Source organism: Centropristis striata, chromosome 21, assembly GCF_030273125.1.
Source record: "Centropristis striata isolate RG_2023a ecotype Rhode Island chromosome 21, C.striata_1.0, whole genome shotgun sequence".
Taxonomy (NCBI): domain Eukaryota; kingdom Metazoa; phylum Chordata; class Actinopteri; order Perciformes; family Serranidae; genus Centropristis; species Centropristis striata.
Window position 1 is genome coordinate 8,031,202 of NC_081537.1, and position 19,761 is coordinate 8,050,962.

General features: G+C 38.8%; 1 protein-coding gene across 1 annotated transcript in view; it reads left to right on the forward strand.

The window, feature by feature from the left end:
• snx29 (sorting nexin 29) overlaps positions 1-19,761 on the forward strand; it is a 225,082-nt gene that overhangs the window by 175,287 nt on the left and 30,034 nt on the right. The window contains exon 19 of the mRNA XM_059324471.1: positions 7,676-7,816. Within this exon, the coding sequence (XP_059180454.1) occupies positions 7,676-7,816 (141 nt within the window). The remainder of the gene's footprint in view (positions 1-7,675; positions 7,817-19,761) is intronic.

Genomic DNA, 19,761 nt, shown 5'->3' on the forward strand with positions numbered 1-19,761 from the left:
TAAGTTCAATAAAATACATTACAGTGACATTTCCATCATATTTATGTATTTATTTATTTATTCATTTCTTTTTTTTTCATTTTAATTAAATTAAATGTGTCAAAGCTTTAACATGAATCAAGTAAATTGGAAATCATGCCGTCCATTAGTGATACCACCCTATTTATAGGTGGCATTTCTCCACGACCTACAAAACAATGGCATATATATTGCTGCTGCAGGAGGGCTCTGTCCGTTCTGGTTCTGTTGCAAGTTGGCTCTGCGGGACTTGATCTGTGATAAAAAAAAAATTAAAAAAAATCAAGCCAAGGTTGCAACCCCTCAGTCCACAACCTCTGGACACAAACTCGCCACGGGCCCCTGCCTACACGCGCAAAGTGTGCGCGCAAAGGTGATTTTCCCATTACGCACATAACAACACCGGCCAACACACAACCACACAAAATAACTGTCATTTTAGGTCTGTTTTGTTTGGCACAGCCTTAAGAGCGTGCATATCACGTTGCTGGGTCTTGTTGGTTTTCTGAGAATCTACTGCACCTACTGGTACCTTATTTTCCATGTAGCAATAAACAATATACTAAAAACCTGGATTAATCTGGTTAGTCACATTGGACTGCTATTATTTTTGAACACTACTGTATAAGCAGGCTGGGGAAACACACAGCTTTTATAATAATGTTATTATCCAGATGGGTCTGAGAGATTATGACAAACTGGGTCTCATTCAAGAACCACTTGAACAAACTAGGTTGTTCTTAAGCGGCACATAGAAGTCATTTAAAATTTAGAGATTTAGATGTCATATGTCATATGAATCATGTCAGCATGGTCTTACCCCTTACTTGTCAGATACCAATACTTTGTCGCAGCTCTCACAGTCTGATACCACTCACGACCCGACCTCGGATAGGTGGATAAAAACAGATGGACCGATTGAATCTTTTGATGAGGTACTCTGGATTTCTGGGCCCGTTTTGTCTTATTCCTGTGGATAACTGCTCCAATGTTGATAACATCTCTCTAGCGAAGAAAAGAAAGTTTGATACACACCAGGAATCCAAAAATTGTCAATAGCAAACAGTGCAGATGGCTGTCAGACTCAAAGCGGTGAGCATTTCTTTTTAGACTACTTTTTCTTCAATGGGGTTATATATTACATAGTGAGAAATCCATGGTGCAAGAGGCAGAGACATCTTCCTGGCCTTACATTAGTCTAAATTGACAAAAGTGCAGGGCAGTTACTGCATAAGGCATGTAGCCAAAGCTGAATGCTGTGAGTCCGTACTTGAAGTAATCAATATTGTGGGAAAAAGTCAGTATAACAAAGAAGTAATTGCAGCACTTCACTACCAAAAAAAACCTTTCTTAGTATCATAAAATGCTGATACTTAAGTAACCAACGGTGGATTTTCCTTCATATATTGACTCATTGAGGATACATTTTCATCAAACATATTATTGTGCTTTCTCAGATATTCTCATAAGCCCTTTAAATGCCGACAAAAGGACTGTGTCCGTCACATTTTAGCTTTCAACAACAGCCAAAACCCATCAACCCTCTTCCACTAGGTCCCTCTGAACCATGATTAGAGTCCCTGTCCCTCTTTGAAAACGGCTTTTATTGGAGATATCAAAGCATCGGTGCTCAAATATTCAAGGATGCCATAGTTCAGGTGTCGCCAAGATTTTTGTCGGAGATAATGAAATACTATTTGTGATTAGTCATGAGAGGAGAGCTGGTAGCTGTTTTTTGCTGCCATAAATAGGTATGCCAATGAGGAGGTGTAAAGTGGATTAAGCTCGCTGTGCTGATACTGCTATATGTGTCGAGCCATTTCATGTCTGAGAAAGTACAGACACTATGGGACTGATTCTTTCGTCACACCTTTGCTAATGCATCTCTTAATGTACATGTACATGTGGCTATATAACATGAAGAACACAAGCATAGTGAACCCATTGTAGTCTGGTCTTTGAAGCAGGTTAGCCTGCTATACATTATGTTCATACTGATTATTATTCTCATCATAGTGTACACACACCGGCAGTAGCCCCCGTGGCCCTTTCAAAATTTCCCCAGAGGAAATTTTCTAGTTATTATATACCGTCTAGTCAATATAGCATTGTTGCCATTAAGCATTGTTGCCATTATATCACCAGTTTAATTATTATTACCATCATCTTGTTAACCATCCTACCAACTGATGTTCTTTTTTCAACTTCTTAAGTGTCCTTGTTCTATTCTGTGTTTTTTTTCTACTGTTGTTTTATCTATCTATCTATCTAATAATTATAATGAGGATACTTGGCTTAAGATAGATATTATTTTTAGTGTCTGTTAAATTGGCTGTATCGAATATAAGAAGGGATTTTATTTGTGTTGAAAATGCCTTAATTTGTTTGGAAAGCTATCTTTTTGTCATGCTTGTCAGAGCTTTATGTTCAGCAGACCATATGGAATATTTAAAAGCACAAACTCGCTTATTTCAGCTGAACTAAAGTGCATGGAATACATCATGAAATGTCAACTTAATGCGACAGTAATTGCTTAGTGTCGCCTTCACTTTGACTTTGATGTGACATGTTTTTACCGTGATGGAGAGATTGTGGCAAGGGTGAATGGTGCACATTTATGTGAATTCAGCTCTCTGATGTCTTTGTCAGATTTTGAAGGTGGTAAGTGTCAGACTTCTTATTGTTTCTGTATGCTTTTTGCACATAGATTTAACACTTGAGTAGTCCAAACTTCAGTTGTGAAATATTTAATTTAGATTATATATATACATTTCTATTTATAAATCTACCTGTAGATGTGAATCTCACTTGGTGGCACTGATCATTTTTTTCTCAGATTTTGGTACTATCTATCAAAAGCTGCAATACCAGAACTTTAATTTGCTCTTTGAAATGTCATTATACAATGAACTCCAAAATAAAGTGATAGAAGCTTGATTTATCCTGAATAAGGCATTCATTCAGACCACCATCACCCAAGAAAACGTCCAGGGGACAGCTGACTCCATAGTGTCTTTTAGTCCCACCCTATGCCAAACAAGACTTTTTTAATCAACTAAAAGAAGAAGACACACTCCAGAAAAGTCAATCAAAAGTTATCTCTGCCCTAAAGCATACTATTACATATATATTACATATTTATTGTGAAATTGAACCATATTTTACAAAACAAAGACAATGCTGTATTCAAGAAGTCTAGAAACTTGCTATTGAGATAATTAACTCATTAGTAGAATATTAGGTAATAAATCAAGTGAGAAGAAGGGTAGTTTTTTTTCATAGACTTCTATACAATTTAACTTGTTTTTTTTCCCACCAGTGGAGTCCCCCCCTGCTGGCCACTCTAAAGAATGCAGGTTTAAGGCACTTTGCATTGGCTTATCTTTTCAGGCTTGGTGTTTGCCACTTGATTACGGCCCATCTTGACGTTTGTTGTTACGTAACAGCCTCTTGTGGTGTAGTAATTATGATGGAGCAAAGGAGGGATCAGGGGTCCAGGGAGGAAGGTGGTGTTGGTTGGTCGGGTGGTTGATACAAGAACTGGACTTCAATGCAGTAGACCAGGGATGGGCAACTTAAATACTGGAGGGGGCCACAATTTTTCATGGACACTACCACAGGGCCACATATAGGACCGTGCACTTAACCAGATATGATGAAACTGCAATTTTAAATATGTTTACAGTGCAGTAACTTAACATATTTCATGCTCAAATGCATGTATAACAGTATAAATAGGAATACAAAAGATTTGACGTAAATAAAAAATAACCACTTATTGTGATTTTTTTTTCAGTGCAAGAACAGCAGACCAACATTAATTGCAAGGAGTAATTCTGTGCATTTTTACACTGCACTTTTAAGCTCAAATGAATGTAGTTGTACTGAGGGCTACTTCAAGTGAGGGTGCGGACCGTATGTGGCCCCCGAGCCTCCAGTTGCCCATCCCTGCAGTAAATGGTAAATGGACCTGCACTTATATAGCGCTTTTCTAGTCGCTTTGCGACCACTCAAAGCGCTTTACACTACAGACTGACTCATTCACCCATTCACACACACATTCATAATGGTGGCAGAGGTCCCACCTGCCACCATTGGGAATTCATTCACACACCGATGAACGCAGCACATCGGGAGCAATTTGGGGTTCAGTATCTTGCTCAAGGATACTTCGACATGTAGGCTGCGACGGTCAGGGATCGAACCACCAACCCTTCGGTTGGGGGCCAACCAACTCTACCAACTGAGCCACAGCCGCCCCGAAGTAGACCATAGTTTGTGACAAAAAGTCAATGTTGAGTTGTTGAGTAGCCATTGATTATGTTACTCGGTTGAGTGATGTCACATAACGTAACAACGTCACACACTTATCTTAACCCAAACCATGATCTTTCCTCAGCCTAAACAAGTAGGCGTGACTGTGAACGATGGTACAACCATTTCACAATGTTTAATAAGCAGTTTTATGTGTCATTTGAGAGTTATTGGCAAGGAACCTATTCTGTTGCATAGGAATGAAGATGTGTTGCATTTATTATGACCCAGTTCACTCAGCTGTGGACGAAGCTTTACGAAGGAATAGCACACATACACACACACAACCAGACCACACAGATTCCTTCTCTTAACTTGCAAAAAAGAAGTTGGTCAAAAGTTAGATGTGCTTCTGTAGGTCAGACATAAAGTGCTGAGATGACAAGTCTCCCATCCATTAGCGGACATGTCTGCTTCTATCTTGTCAACCACGACTGCCATTTACCAGATTTGGGTCTTTACTTTAGTGCAGCATCTTCCTTCCAACAACAACTTACTCTATATAAGTCTGACACTGAGGGAAATTAATTTGGCTTACAAAAGAGTTTTCATTCAGGAAATATGTACTGTATAAAAATCTAATTACCCTTATTCTACTATTGTGTGATTATCCTGTAGATAAAAAGACAGTTATTTGATAACTACACAGAGACATAGGATAAAAGAAAAAAGACATGGTATTCTTTCTCACCTCCCACATACCCCATAGATGTTAAGTGATGGTACATGCTTTTAGATCATTCTGTTCGGCTCCACTGCGAAGTGTCATTTTCTCATATCTTTTTATAACATTAACGGTGTCTAGACAGGTCTGTCAGCAAGACATTTAGGACAGCTAACAAAGCTTCAGCTGTCAGTCTCCTCTTAATGGCTGTCCAAAATGTCACATTTTTCTGTGTTCGTTGTGTAACCTCGACTGAACTATATAATATAATAGCATGCATGCTGGCAATACATCAGTCAGTAAAAGAACAGTCACCTCAAAACCTCCTCCCCAAAAAACTGTCATTATGCACTTGTTCTATTGTCCATCATAATGTCTTTGAGGTTGACATGAACATACAATTTGGAAGAGCTCCTGTACTATAGCTCTACGGTTTGCTGTCTGGACCTCTGAAAACGGCATTAAATCACATCAATTGCCCTTTCAGAAGGGTCATTAAAGACTTATAATGAAAGTCACAGACCCAAATGTCTTTATTTATCTAGTTCCAGTTACGATATGTAGACTTTTTTTGGGATGGCCGATCTGGAAACTAATTTGCCATTTTTTTCGTTTCTGGATAACAGACATGCGGGCCAAAAACTTCATCTTTCATGGTTTCGCTGATCATTGTTTGCAGGCCAACAAGTGCGAGAATGCAGTTACAGTTGAGAGTCCAAAGTCCAACCTCTAGAAACAGAAACCTCCATAAGAATACAGATAAATCTAAAAAGTCTGAAACATTGTCAGACAAAAGTTGATGAGTTCAAAGATTGTATCCCGGCCAATGCGTTCTGCCTCTTTTCCTCTCCACATGGAGACCCAGTGGTCGCATTACCCAAACATTTTGATCTCATGATCTCGATCTCATGTGCAAAACCTTGTTATCGGGCTGGTTGAAGTGCTGTTGGAACACAGTTGTGATATTCAGAGCTCCACACTGTAATGTTACTGTGGGCTCTCTGTCTGATTATCTAGCTACCGTTAGCTAGTAGCGTACCATAGCAAAATGTTTCGACAGCAAGTTTTTTTTTAAAAGCACAGCTATTGTGATGGCGTTGATAAACAAGGTGGAAAAATTAGGGATTGGTGCCGTGGACGATGGAGGACAAGCTTGTTTCATATCTTTCCTGTTTATTATCTTTTAGGCATTGTGGTGTTGACATTAATAGAGTGATCAAACGGTCGCTGTCTCTGTTCATCTTTTCTCTCCGATCCCTTACAACCGAACGATGTAGGCCTGTAAGATTTTTCTTTATATTCAAAATACAAAATGACGGACAGCAAAAAGGTCCAACACAAACAACCAAAACCTGATCAAGCATTATTGGTCAGTACTACTCAAGACTACAAATGGAAACCAAAATGTTTCCAATCCAAAAATATTGTCCCTATCCTTACATATTCATAAATTTATAAGCAGATATTTAGGTATAGAGATCTAGCGATGGTGAGATAGGTCCTTCCGCTTTTGTCCAGATGGACTATCTTGACAACTATGTGATTGATTGCTTGTCTAAAGCAACCTTTTACAGACATTCATGGCCCTGGGAGGATGAACCCTAAGGATTTAAGCCATCATCTAACTCCATTCCAATACTGTCTCTTGGCTTGAGATTAAGTTCAACATTTTGTAATTGTTTAAATATAGGAAAAGACCACATGTTGCAGGACGGAGAGGTACAAAAGATCCTTCGCTCCTAGAGCCATCAGGTTCTCTCATTCTAACAGAGATTCTACAAGACTAACTGAATTTCCCCTCGGGGATAAATAAATTAATTTTGATTTGATTTGATTTTGACATGTATTCACGTCTCTCCTGACAGGCATTCATAGTGTTGCACTTGTTTGTGGCTTAAAGAGAAGTTCAAGAAGTTCAGGAGGAAGGGAACATGCAGTCCAACATTATGGCACAGACTTTGTTGGCTTTTGTTTACTTTATTTTTCTGATTTGCCTGGTAGGGGGGGAGCTATGCCTGGGTACATTTTGTCGATTTTTAAATCAATTTTCTGCTTTCATGTACCTGAATCAAGTCTGTATTTTTTGTTGTTGGGCATTTTTTAAAATTGAATTCTGAAAAAGCTGTTCTGCTCTGTCTTTTGTCTCTGTATATTCGCTGTTTTGTCCTGTGAAAATGGAACCCATCTCTCGCTCTTTCTCTCCCCCTTTTTCTTGTAATAGGCTCATATCTTCCTCTCTCTCTCTGCTCCCTCTCTCTTTGGAGAGTCTGAATAAAGCAGCTAATGGTGCATGGAAATGGTGGCACCACAGTCACGCCTATAGACAGACTCTTTCCCTGTTATGTGTTGCAGTATGTAAGTGAAAATACACATTTACAAGGATGAGAGAAAGTCATTCTTTCACTCATCTCATTAATTTATTCTAAGGCATTGTGAAAGCGAAATGACAAATATGTGAAGTGCAAAAAAAAAAAAAGATAAAAGACTGTTACACAACAGTATGCCAGTGGTGTGTTATCTTTTCGAATATTTCATATCTGGTTTAGTTAGCTTGTCAGAGGGGTTTCAGTTTGTCTCTACAGGATTGCATTTTATTAATGATTTGAGGAAATGCTGCTGCTGCTAATGATGGATGTGATCATGATGGTAATGATGATATTGTGTCTGTCTTGTCCTCAGGTGTACATCCGTATCCTGGACAACGAGTGGAACGTGTACAGGCGTTACACTGAGTTCAGGGAGCTCCACAACCACCTGAGGACCCAGTTTCCACAGGTGGACACCTTCAGCTTCCCACCCAAGAAAGCCATAGGGAACAAGGTGAGCTGCAAGTACACTGCAAAAAAAGAAAAGTTAGGTGAACTCAAAATTTCAAGGCAACAAACCTCGATAAAATTTCAAGTTGGAACTAAATATTTTAAGTTTTGTTTTTGAGTTTGCTCAACTCTGAATTCAGATTTTTGTCAACTCAACACGATTGTAACGCTGCTATGAAATGTCAGCTAATGTTGCTACCACAATTTTGAGTTAGCATTGATACGCTAATGGCTACTCTTGTAGCTGTAACAAGCAGCGCCGCTAGCATCAGTTAGCCGCTAGCATCAGTTAGCCGCTAGCGTCAGTTAGCTGCTAGCTTTCGCTAATGAGCAAATTTCACTGCTTTCCAGCATTTCACAACAAACAAATACAAGTTAGCAGAACTATTGTCCCTTGTTGTGAACCCCAACTTAAAGATATAAGTAACAACAACTCACCAACTTGTTTTTGAGCAGACAACTGGCTTCATTTGTTGTGCTAACTTACATTATTGCCCTAAATGTCAATAATTTATATTTCCAAATTTTACCAACTTAAATCACTGTTTTAGGCCAAAAAATACAAGTTGGCTTTTTTGCAGTGTAACCATGTCCTTTTCTCTATGACTCCGCTGTGAAAAAACAACGCATTCCCGTAATTTGGTGGTAAACTGCCGATGCTGCAACTACTCTAAACCAAAACCAATGTTTGTTTTTTTTCTCCAAACTGCAATGTGAACAATGTTGGTTCTGGTGCAATTGAGTTACTTTCAGAAGCTTTGCAATCCAACACTTTGGTGTTTTGGGGACTAGAGATATATCCAACACTTACTATATTCCAGTTTTTATCAATTGAATGTTCAAAATGTTCATTTTTAGTATTGGCTGTTGACCAATCAGACCAATCAAAATCATTTTATAATGTTTGAAGCGTTAATGCAGCCAACAGAAGTAAAAGGCTAACCTTATGCTATCGCGAACTACACCGCGGTCGCATGACTTTTACGTCTCTACCGTTAGCTTCAGACGCTCTCCAAAAAGCTAACGGTAGAGTTGACAAGCTAGCAAATAAGTAGCCTAATAAATTGTTTAGTAACATAATTTACAATCTACGAGAGCTCTGGAAAACACGACTGTAAGAGGGAATAGCGAGAGAGTTCCTGTAAAAACTCAAAAGTGTGTGAATTTACTAGCAGAACTTATTTCGAACAACAAAATGCAAACATCTCTTAAGCTTGTGTTAATTACAGACCTTATTTCAGCCATCTAACCACCAACCCATTCAAAATCCTCATTCAGTTTGAGAGATAAGACCCTGTGTGTGACGCTCTCTGCCTGTCTCTACACAACTCTCATAATGCCTTCTGGCCCACCACCCACAGGATTAGAGAAGGGTCCCCACTGTTTTTGTTTTACTATTACTGTTGTTGACTATTCGCGCTGCTACCACCGTTAGCTGCTAGCCACCGGCTCAGCTACTGCCACATTGAGAGCCTTATTGAAGCACTCAGCATGCTCTGAATTCTCTGTACAGCCACTTTAAAAATAAATCATAACTTTAACTAGAACCCCTATCTGCGCTAGTTTGACACATGGACAAATCCAGAGGTTGAAAGACAAGCTTTACATACGTAGTTACTAAACTATCCATTCAGGGGAGCGCTTTTAGTGAATGGTTGTTTGTACTTTAAAAAATAAAAAAAACATCCCCACGTGACTTTTTACCAGTTATCATTAAAAGCCTGTTAAGCTGGTAAACCCTGTTTAATCAACACCTTTACCGTGCCAGCATTTTATCACTCCTCTGCTTTCATCATCTTTTTGCTGACAGCAAACCTCACTCTTCATCTACAGGGGACCAACACCCCTCCAGGTCCCCATAGCTCACTTACCTCTCCTCCTCTCTCCCTCCTTTTCATCCTGTTCTCCTCTGTCTCCCTCCAACCTTTGGGAAATAATTTGTTTCCGACCCCGATTTTTTTTGGCTGCTTGGATTTGACGCCTGTGGTCCGACTCCCCCTCCACCTTCAAAGACACTGCGTTTTCACGGCTAGAAACTGGACTGAACGCTCATGTGCATGGGCTGCAGAAGAGGTTGAAGTGTGTGTGTGTGTGTGTGTGTATGTGTGTGTGTGTGTGTGTGTGTTCTTGTACTTCCTACATAGTGAGGACCGGAACACTTTTTTAACCAACAGAGTGAGGACATTTTTGCAAAGTGAGGACATTTCGGCCGGTCCTCACTTGTTTAAAGGATTTTTTGAGATTTAAGGCTTTGTTTTAAGGCTTAAAGGTTACAAAAAAATGACAACTAACTGAAACTGTATTTTGCAGTTACAAAACTTACTAAAACTAACTAAAATTATAGTGGAAATGTCCTTAGTTTTCGTCTTTGTCAATTTTTTTCATACATAATGAAGATGTAAAGGAAATAAAGGCAATTTTTTTAAACTCCCACCCAACAAATACCCCATTACAAAAACACTAAAACTAATAAAAACTAAACTAAAACTAAAGCATTTTCACTCTAAAACTCACTCTAAAAACTAATTAAAACTAACTGAATTTGAAAACAAAAATTCACAACCCAATTAAAACTAAAACTAATGAAAAATCCCAAACTATTAAAACCTTGCAAGGGAATTCACTATTACAATGAGGGACCTCACAAAGATAGAAGTACAAGAATGTGTGTGTGTGTGTGTGTGTGTGTGTGTGTGTGTGTGTGTGTGTGTGTGTGGTGGATCATGTGAAAAAGCAAGTGTCCATCAAAGACCTAGACAGTCTGTGTCATTGTGTCCTCCAACGCTCTCTGAAAGCCCATTACGCTGCAGGTTTGCGTGAATTATTGGTTTTCACCATCTCCAGGAAGTCAGCCATCACTGCGGGGAAAGCAGCCCCGGTTTTGCTGCTCTCTGACCACATTTTTAAAGCAGGAGAACCGCACGCTGCTGGAACACCCAACACAATCTAAACCTTTGCCTCGGACTTCCTGTATCAGAGTAACTTAACACCAAACATTGTTTTCCTGACCTTCCTGCAGTCATGTGGAGGTTAACCCCGGGTGTAGTCAGAACGCCCTGATGTCGCAGTTGGTGCGGTCAAAGGTGCAGCAGATTTCAACTTTCAACCAGAAGAATTTGGTGATTTTTTTAATGTCACAGTGGCAATTCAGTCTTTCAGTATAAAAGGCATAAATAACTAGAAAATTTCCTCTGGGGAAATTCTGAAAGGGCCATGGGGGCTACTGCCGGTATGTGTACACTATGATGAGATTCTTCAGAGATTTCAAACTATGCCCTTTAACCTCAAAATGTGTGTGTGTGTGTGTGTGTGTGTGTGTGTGTGAGTGAGTGTGTGAGTGAGTGTTTGAAGCATGTGTATGCATGTTTGAGGAGTGTGTGTGCTTACGCGCATGTGTGTGTATCTGTAACTGGAATCACATCAAAGATCAAAGCAATCAACAGAATTAACTGACACCACCTGTTAACGAAAGAGTGACAGCAGCCAGAGGTGGACTGGAATTTCTGGCCTCAAACAGAAAGCATTTTTGGCAAAACCATAATACCTATCATTGATCCGACTTCACTTTAAGCGTCCCAAGTTCTTCCTGAACGTCTACATATGTTTTTTTTTAGAAAAATGAAAAAATAGCTTTGTTAGAGCGATCTACAAAAACTGTTAAATGTCCCTTTTTCTGAGATCTTCCTGCGTTTTTAATATGGGAGCCAATGAGGCTGTTGGTGCGTGTTGGTGGTGCATCTGTGCGTCCTACGCCCAAACTATAACTCTGACAGCTTTACCAGAGGATTGTGAGGGAGAAGACAAATTATATATGACCTATCAAAACGTGGATTAATACACCGATACACAAGACTTGTGTCTACTGTTTAAAGTTAAATGGACTGGTCCCTACAGCTATTGCTGTATGGGACCAGTGCTCGGTGCGATTGCCCCGTGGCCCTAATTAATAGAAGTTGTCAGACACCAGCCTCCTTCTATTCAGTATAACTGAGCTGAATAACTAACTCTGTATTTTCTTCAAAATTCAATTATTTTCTTCGTGCTTTTCTCTTTCATTTTCATTTCATTTTCTTTTTTATACACAAATTACCTTTACCTCCATTTGCCATCATGTTATTTTAAGTCTTTTTATTTTCATTGGGATCATATTTATAAGCCTCTTGAGGTCTCTCCCTCACCCACACACTTTGTGTTTGCTTTTTCTTTCTTCTTCCAGAGGCCCATTTTACAGTTTTTTATTATTAGCGAGCACTGCTCATATTCGGCATGTTTCACAACATTATTGTTTCTCACAAATTCAGAAACATTTGCGGGACCAACAGGGCTCTTACATTCTACAAGTATCCTACAAGTATGGCTTTTCATTGGTGCAATGTGTCAAAACGAGCAACCAGAAATCATCTCATGTGGCAAAAAAAAAGTTTGTATGCTGCTAATTTGATGAAAGTAAGCTGCAAATCTTTGACCTTAAGCATACAGTATACTTGTATTGTTATTGTTGTATAGTTGTCTCATGTTAGCTTCATTATAACAATGGCCAATGGCATCATTTTCCCTTTAACCCCTCTAGTTGCTCTAACTTCCAGGGAAACACATGATGCTTCATTTTTCATTAATTGCTGGAGTTTTGCAACACAGTAATCCAGTAGAGACACAATTTATTAACATATTTCCTTATTAGTCCCATAACAGAAAATTTAACCTCTTATAACCCAGTTATAAAGACATAAGAAAATTGAAATATATTATTGTATTTTTATAACCTTTACTTGCGAACTCTACTGTCCTCTCCTCCCTGCTCTGTGTAAATGGTCTGCAGTTTGTTTGATTTTTTGGTAATATTTGTCACATGACTGTTCATCTCAGAATGTTATGCTTTTAAAAAATATGTGGTTACTCCAAACGGTTTATCTTTGACGACATTTTAAATGAGATGCAAAATAAAGTGATTTTGACAGAAATATCACAATGTTAAGCTTTATTTTGGTCACAGAAACATTCATAAAACCTATGATACGTTCAAGGTCTGTCAAAGTTCAAATTTTGACAATAATGTCTGCTTTTACAGTGTCTTTCTACAATTCAGTGTTTATTTACGACAACCAAGTTTATCAGTCAGATCATTAAATATGTAAGTAGATCAAAAAGAGTTGAAAATCATTTTGCATTTTTTTTTTTTAAGAGAGAATCTGTGTTGTAGTATCATATGGAGACAGTAAAGAAAAGACACGATTGACTATCAGTTGCAGAAATGTTAGGCAAGCACTCAAATGTTTCGGCTGGTATTTTCTCTCTGCTTTCTCATAAAAAAAACTGCCTGGACAAAAAATAACACATTTTTGTACAGAGGTCTGTTCCACTGACAAACATACATTCAAATTGGAAGACAAATCTCCTGAAGGTGATGCTGCAGGAACCATCTAAAGATCAATATTTTGAAAATGAATCAGCTTTACAACCTTCAACAAGGTGTAGACTGGGTCGAGGAGAGTCTTTCATACACTGCAGACTAGTGGGTGATGAAGTCCTTCGAGCTGTAAAATTAATTAAACGTAATAATTTCATCACATTTCTAAAACTAGCTGCTAAAGCAACAGAAGTTCTGGAGAAACTTTGCCAACAAAAAACAGAACTCAAGGCCTTTGGGCCAGACTGAAATGAAATGAGGGAGCAGGTGGAGGGCTTTAAAGCTCAAAGATTTGATAAGTACCAGATTGGTGAAGTATGTGTGTGCGTACGTCGAGTGTGTGTGCATGCAAAACATGAATTTCTCTGTGAAAGCTGAAGTTGCACAGCATAAAATAACGGTTATACTGTGTGTGTGTGTGTGTGTGTGTGTGTGTGTGTGTGTGTGTGTGTGTGTGTGTGTGTGTGTGTGTGTGTGTGTGTGTGTGTGTGTGTGTGTGTGTGTTCTTGTACTTCCTACATTGTGAGGACCGGAAAACGTTTTTAACTAACAGAGTGAGGACATTTTTGCAAAGTGAGGACGTTTTGCCAGTCTTCACTTCTTTAAAACTGCAACTAATAAAAACTAAACTAAAACTAAAGCATTTCAAAAAATAAATACTAAACTAAAACTAGCAAAGTCACTCTAAAAACGAACTAAAACTAACTGGATTTCAAAACAAAAATTCATAACAAAATTAAAACTAAAACTAATGAATTTCAAAACTATTATAACCTTGCAAGGGAATTCACTGTTCCAATGAGGGTCCTCACAAAGATAGAAGTACAAGAATGTGTGTGTGTGTGTGTGTGTGTGTGTGTGTGTACGTACAACTATTTTTTATACCTCAGAAGTAAGTCTCTGCAGCATGGAGTGTGTATTTTGTATATTCAGGTGTGTTTATCGTGTGTGGGTGTGTTGCTTTTAGTAATCAGTAGGCCTGCCGTGCTGAGTTTCCCTGTTATTTCAATCCAGTCAGTGTTTGTTTCTGGCTCTCTAGGAGCAGTTTGGAGTGTCTGCAGCAGCAAAGACTTTTTCCTTCAGGTGAAGTGTGGAGCAGTGCTGCTGTGGAGAGCCGAGCGTGGCGGGAAACAAACGGAGAGGCTGAAATTTTAAATAGGCTTTTTATCTGAGCTAATTTGGCTGATTTCAAACAATACTAGTAGTGTTGTTTTAAAGATAAGGAAATTATATTAAATGGATGGTCAGTGGTTTGATTTCGTTAGCATGGCAGCCTACAAGTCAAAGTATCCTTGAGCAAGATACTGAACCCAAAATTGCTCCTGATGATCATTCATCTGTGCGTTTATAAATTGGTGATGGTGGCAGGTACCCTCTGCCACCAGTATGAATGTGTGTGTGAATGGGTGTATTCTGTCCTCACAATTGCGTATCTGAGCAATGCTAGACAGATAGGGAACAAACACTCCAATAAACCTTGTACCTCAAAAGGTGTGGCTTTTCTGAAGTTTCTTTGTAAAACTGAAACATACAATACAAACAAATACAGCACTTTTCTGTGTACATTGCATAGCATAAACAAACACAACAACAATTTAAACATGTACAGCTATCAAATGCTACTTTCTTATTGTGAACGAAACAATCACTTTTTAACTCTCCAGACTTCTAACAACATATCTAAAGGTTTAACATATGACCAGCACCAGAAAAAGCACAAATATTTTGTATACTTACGGACAAATCAACTCCAAGGCTAAAACGTAAGGGAATACTGTTTGCATGCGCACTCTAGCTCTGCTTTTTATCCAACTGAAAACACATGGCTTAAAAGTGAAACTTAAGGAAAACAAAACTTAAGAAACCTAACACTACCAAATTTGTCCACTAGGTGGTAACAACTGGATAAATCACTGAACAGAGGTCAGCACAGGGTGAATGAGCACCGTCTGTAGTGTAAAGCGTTTTGAGTGGTCGCTTAGACTTGGATCGCTATCCAAGTGCAGTCGATTTACCATTTACCGTGACACTAGTCATAGCTAGCTAGCTTGGTTTGCAAAGTGCATCCCTAATTCACATTACATGTGATATTAATTCAGATGCTAATTTTGGCACATGAAAAAAGGCCTCAAACAAAATGTCCTTTTTGGACCAGATGAACTGCTGTGTCATATTTTCTCTCCTTGTCTTTTAGTACAACCGATTGTTAAAATTTACTTCCATGAACTGAAAACACACTGTGAAAGTGTCAAGGTTCTTACAAAAGCACAGTGTACAATGGTGGTGACTTACCAATCATGAGATAACCCTAACCCACCATAAAATATACCGATTGAATATTTATTTTACTCTTTATAGGACTATAATTTAGTGTCAATTTCTCACAGACTTCTTTTTGCGGCCAGTGGAGTCGCCCACTGCTGGTTATTAGAAAAGAATACAGGTTTAAGGCCTCACTTTTCTGCCTCAGTCTTCCCTTCACCCAGAGCAAGTACTCTACCTTGTACCGTATCTCAGCTGAAAAATAACTCAAGTGCAGTTAGCTTGGTGTCTTCAAAAGAGGGCCTGGTGTTTTCTGCTGGAAAAACCAAAAATAACGCTTGGTGGACACAGGCACAGTCCACAACTCTCACAGACACCCAGGTGGAAGATGTGAGACAGCCTATAAGATGATCAAAACAGTCAAAAACTCCTTTGTAAAAACCTTTACAATGTTGATAAATTTGTGAAAATAGAAAAATACACTAAAATGCACTATAGCAGACCTAGATAGTAAACCTGTAATTATATATAATTCAGGTGTAATAGGTTAAGAGTGAAACTGTTCTGGTCTGAGGCATGAAACTCCAGGCTGAAAATGACTCCTATTCTGGCCCTGGCACTTACTGTAATGTGCATAATATTCCCTAATATATGATGCATTTATTTACCTCCAGCATCAAAATGACACAACCTGTTTTGATGCAAGATGTTGCTATGTTGCATCCTATCTCCCAGTCCTTGTATTTCTGTTTTTGTCTCCCTCGCTGTTCATGTGCATTTGTATCGTTTTCTCATCTCTGTCTCCTTGTATTGCTACAATCCGTCTTTAGCCTCTTTCCTGCTTTCATCCATTACAAAGTGACAGTTATTCTACAGTTTTGCAAATCCGGAGCTGATTTTGATGCACATGCATACACACAGGGCCTCTCTGTGCGGCTAATGATGGAGAAATGTAAATGCCAGGAGTGATGCGAGAGGGAGAGACCTTCAAAAGCCTTTAAACAGCACCGTGAATATCTGCTGTGCTGTGGTTCGCTCAGGAAAGGATGAAACATGTGAACCGTCAGTGGAGATCAGGGACTAGAGGAAGAGCATGCACACACACCACTTAGTAACTACATTACATGCTAAGCACACTCTCGGTTTCACCACACAAAATGACTGACAGCTCAGAGGGAAACACAGCTGTAGTTGTCAAAGAGCAGATTTAAGACATTAGAAATCTTATGGAGAAATGTGGTATACATACCTATCACATGTAACAGGTAACACATGTGTGAGATTATCTGTGCTAACACCTAGCTGACTTCCCTGTGATTGGACTGTTGAGCTCATCTTCTGCCTTTTGTGGTGTCAGGACTCATCACTACTGTATCACAGGAAGCACAGAGGTGTTACCCAGATGTTAAGAATCACATGTTACATCTGATGAGACAGAAATTTTAACTTATGCGTAGATATGTGTGTAATAGAGCAATGAAAAACTAGTGGAATGTCCGTATTAATATCCTACATGAATGTGAATTAGAGTACATCTTCCTAACCTGAAACTAAAAGGTTATTGTAAACTGGCGATCCCCTCGGATCTCTGTGTAGCTGACAGATCTGTGTAGACCATCAGAACAAAAACCTCGACCTCACCGACTGTATATTAATAATATCCAAACAAATATCCCTGTCAGTACACTGCAAAAAAAGAAAAGTTGGGTGAACTCAAAATTTCAAGGCAACAAACTTCGATAAAATTTTAAGTTGTACAATCAAACTTAATATTTTAAGTTTTGTTTTTGAGTTTGCTCAACTCTGAATTCAGATTTTTGAACTTATAATTTTACATTGTAATAACTTTTAATCCTTTCTTCTGCTAACTTCTGCAATGTGCTGAATTGGCACGATTGTAACACTGCTATGAAATGTTAGCTAATGTTGCGACCACAATTTTGAGTTAGCATTGATACGCTAATTGCTACTCTTGTAGCTGTAACAAGCAGCGCCGCTAGCATCAGTTAGCCGCTAGCTTTCGCTAATGACGAATTTCACCTCTTTCCCACATTTCACAACAAAGGAATAAGAGTTAGCAGAACTATTGTCCCTTGTTGTGAACCCCAACTTAAAGATATAAGTAACAACAACTCACAAACTTGTTTTTGAGCAGACAACTGGCTTCCTTTGTTGTGCTAACTTACATTATTGCCCTAAGGATGAATTTAACTACAAAAACGTTGAATAACAAAAGATTTTAAAGTTTTGTGATAAAACCTACACTGCAAAAAAAAGAAAAGTTGGGTGAACTCAAAATTTCTAGGCAACAAACTTTTAAAATAAAAGATAAAATTTTAAGTAGGACAATTACACTAAATATTTTAAGTTTTGTTTTTGAGTTTGCTTAACTCTGAATTCAGATTTTTTTTGTCAACTCAACTGTAAGTTGCACTAACTTATAATTTACATTGTAATAACTTGTCAGCTAATATTGCGACCACAATTTTGAGTTAGCATTGATACACTAATGGCTACTCTTGTAGCCGTAACAAGCAGCGCCGCTAGCATCAGTTAGCCGCTAACATCAGTTAGCCGCTAGCATCAGGTAGCCGCTAGTCCCTTGTTGTGAACCCCAACTTAAAGATATAAGTAACAACAACTCACAAACTTGTTTTTGAGCATACAACTGGCTTCCTTTGTTGTGCTAACTTACATTATTGCCTGACATAATACATATTTCTGAGTGCATTCACACCATTTGTGATTGGATCACCCAGGATGTGTCTCAATACCAGGTCTGAACAGCCTCTTTGTGTCAACCCTGTGACAGACTGGCGACCTCTCTTGGGTGTACTCCACCTCTCACCGAGTGGTAGCTGTGATTGTCTGCAAACCAGGAAGTGCCTGAAGCCTGCAGTCTTTCAAAATTGATTGCAGACACCAACAGGGGTCGCCAACGTCGGTTGCAAAAGAACTCCGGTCCTATCTATCGCAATACAAAACGAGACTACTTCTCACTTGACTTATTACATCCAAAAAAAATTCTTGTGGCAACATTATGGTCTCAATCACTAGTTTCAAATCTTCTTCAAGACAAAATGTAGTCCCATTTAGAAAATAATGGATGATAAAGCGGGGGATGATTCGGGGTGTGGCTATCTTTGATTGACAGGTTGCTAAAATGGAAAAATTGTCTCAGAACTTTGACCTTTCACAGTGTGTTTAACACTTCAAGTTTATTTGAATTTTTTGGTTATTTCAAGATGTATTGTTCAGCGTTCAACTTTACTAAAAGACACTCCAAGGAGTCATCTGTTCATTTCTTCCGCTAAGTAACATACATTTTGTTTTAGCGTTAAGATTTTATTTTTAAAGACACCCGTCCTTGCGCCTCCCCAGTCCAAATATGATCTCTCCCAGTTTCAAAAAACAAAGATGTCGACAGATGTAACGCCAAACCCGATGCTTCAACCGTCAGTCTATGGGTGGAAGTAGACAAGCCATCATTCTGCTGTGGCACCTCTCTTGTAAAGCTGCATTTAACACTGTCATCTGCACAAAGTATTTCGATTTTAAGCACTTTTTCTTAGACATCTGTCCAAGAAATTCTTGAAATCCAGTTATAAGCTGAACCTATTATCAAATGTCATTAAAGTAAAGTTTATAATCTGTAAAAGTCAGACTTATCCTTATCCAGTTTGAACAGATGACCAGATTTCCTTCCGTAGCTGTGCTGGTTCAGCTTTTCCAACAACAAACTGAGACTTTGGGAAAAAGTGGAAAGTAAAAGCAAGAAGCCACTCTCTGCTTCCATCCATGAAATCAGTTTTTCTTTCATAAATCTCCACTAAACCCGCATGTTTTGATCACATTCTGGGCAGAATGCTGATAAAGGACAGACTCTGGACTGCTGAAGTCCAAGGGGTCTGCCTACATGGAGCCAGTGGTGAGCCACTACCCCAGAGCCGGCCCACGCCTCCATGGGGCCCTAAGCAAAATTCAATTTCGGGGCCCTCTATTTCTGCCAATAATATTGATTGTTGATCATTAACACACCTACTACAAACTCATTGCGGCTCTGGCAGTGTTGTTTACATTATGCTATTGTCAGCCTGATATGTCTTCACACATTTATGGGGGTGTCCCAGTTAATTACATAAATAATACCAATACAATAATGATACAAATGATACCAATGAATGAATGATGTCCAGGGTGTCACATGTGTTTTTTAATCTAAAAATGTATCACGTTCAACTATAGAGTGACTTGGGGTTGATTTACACAACAATCCAAAT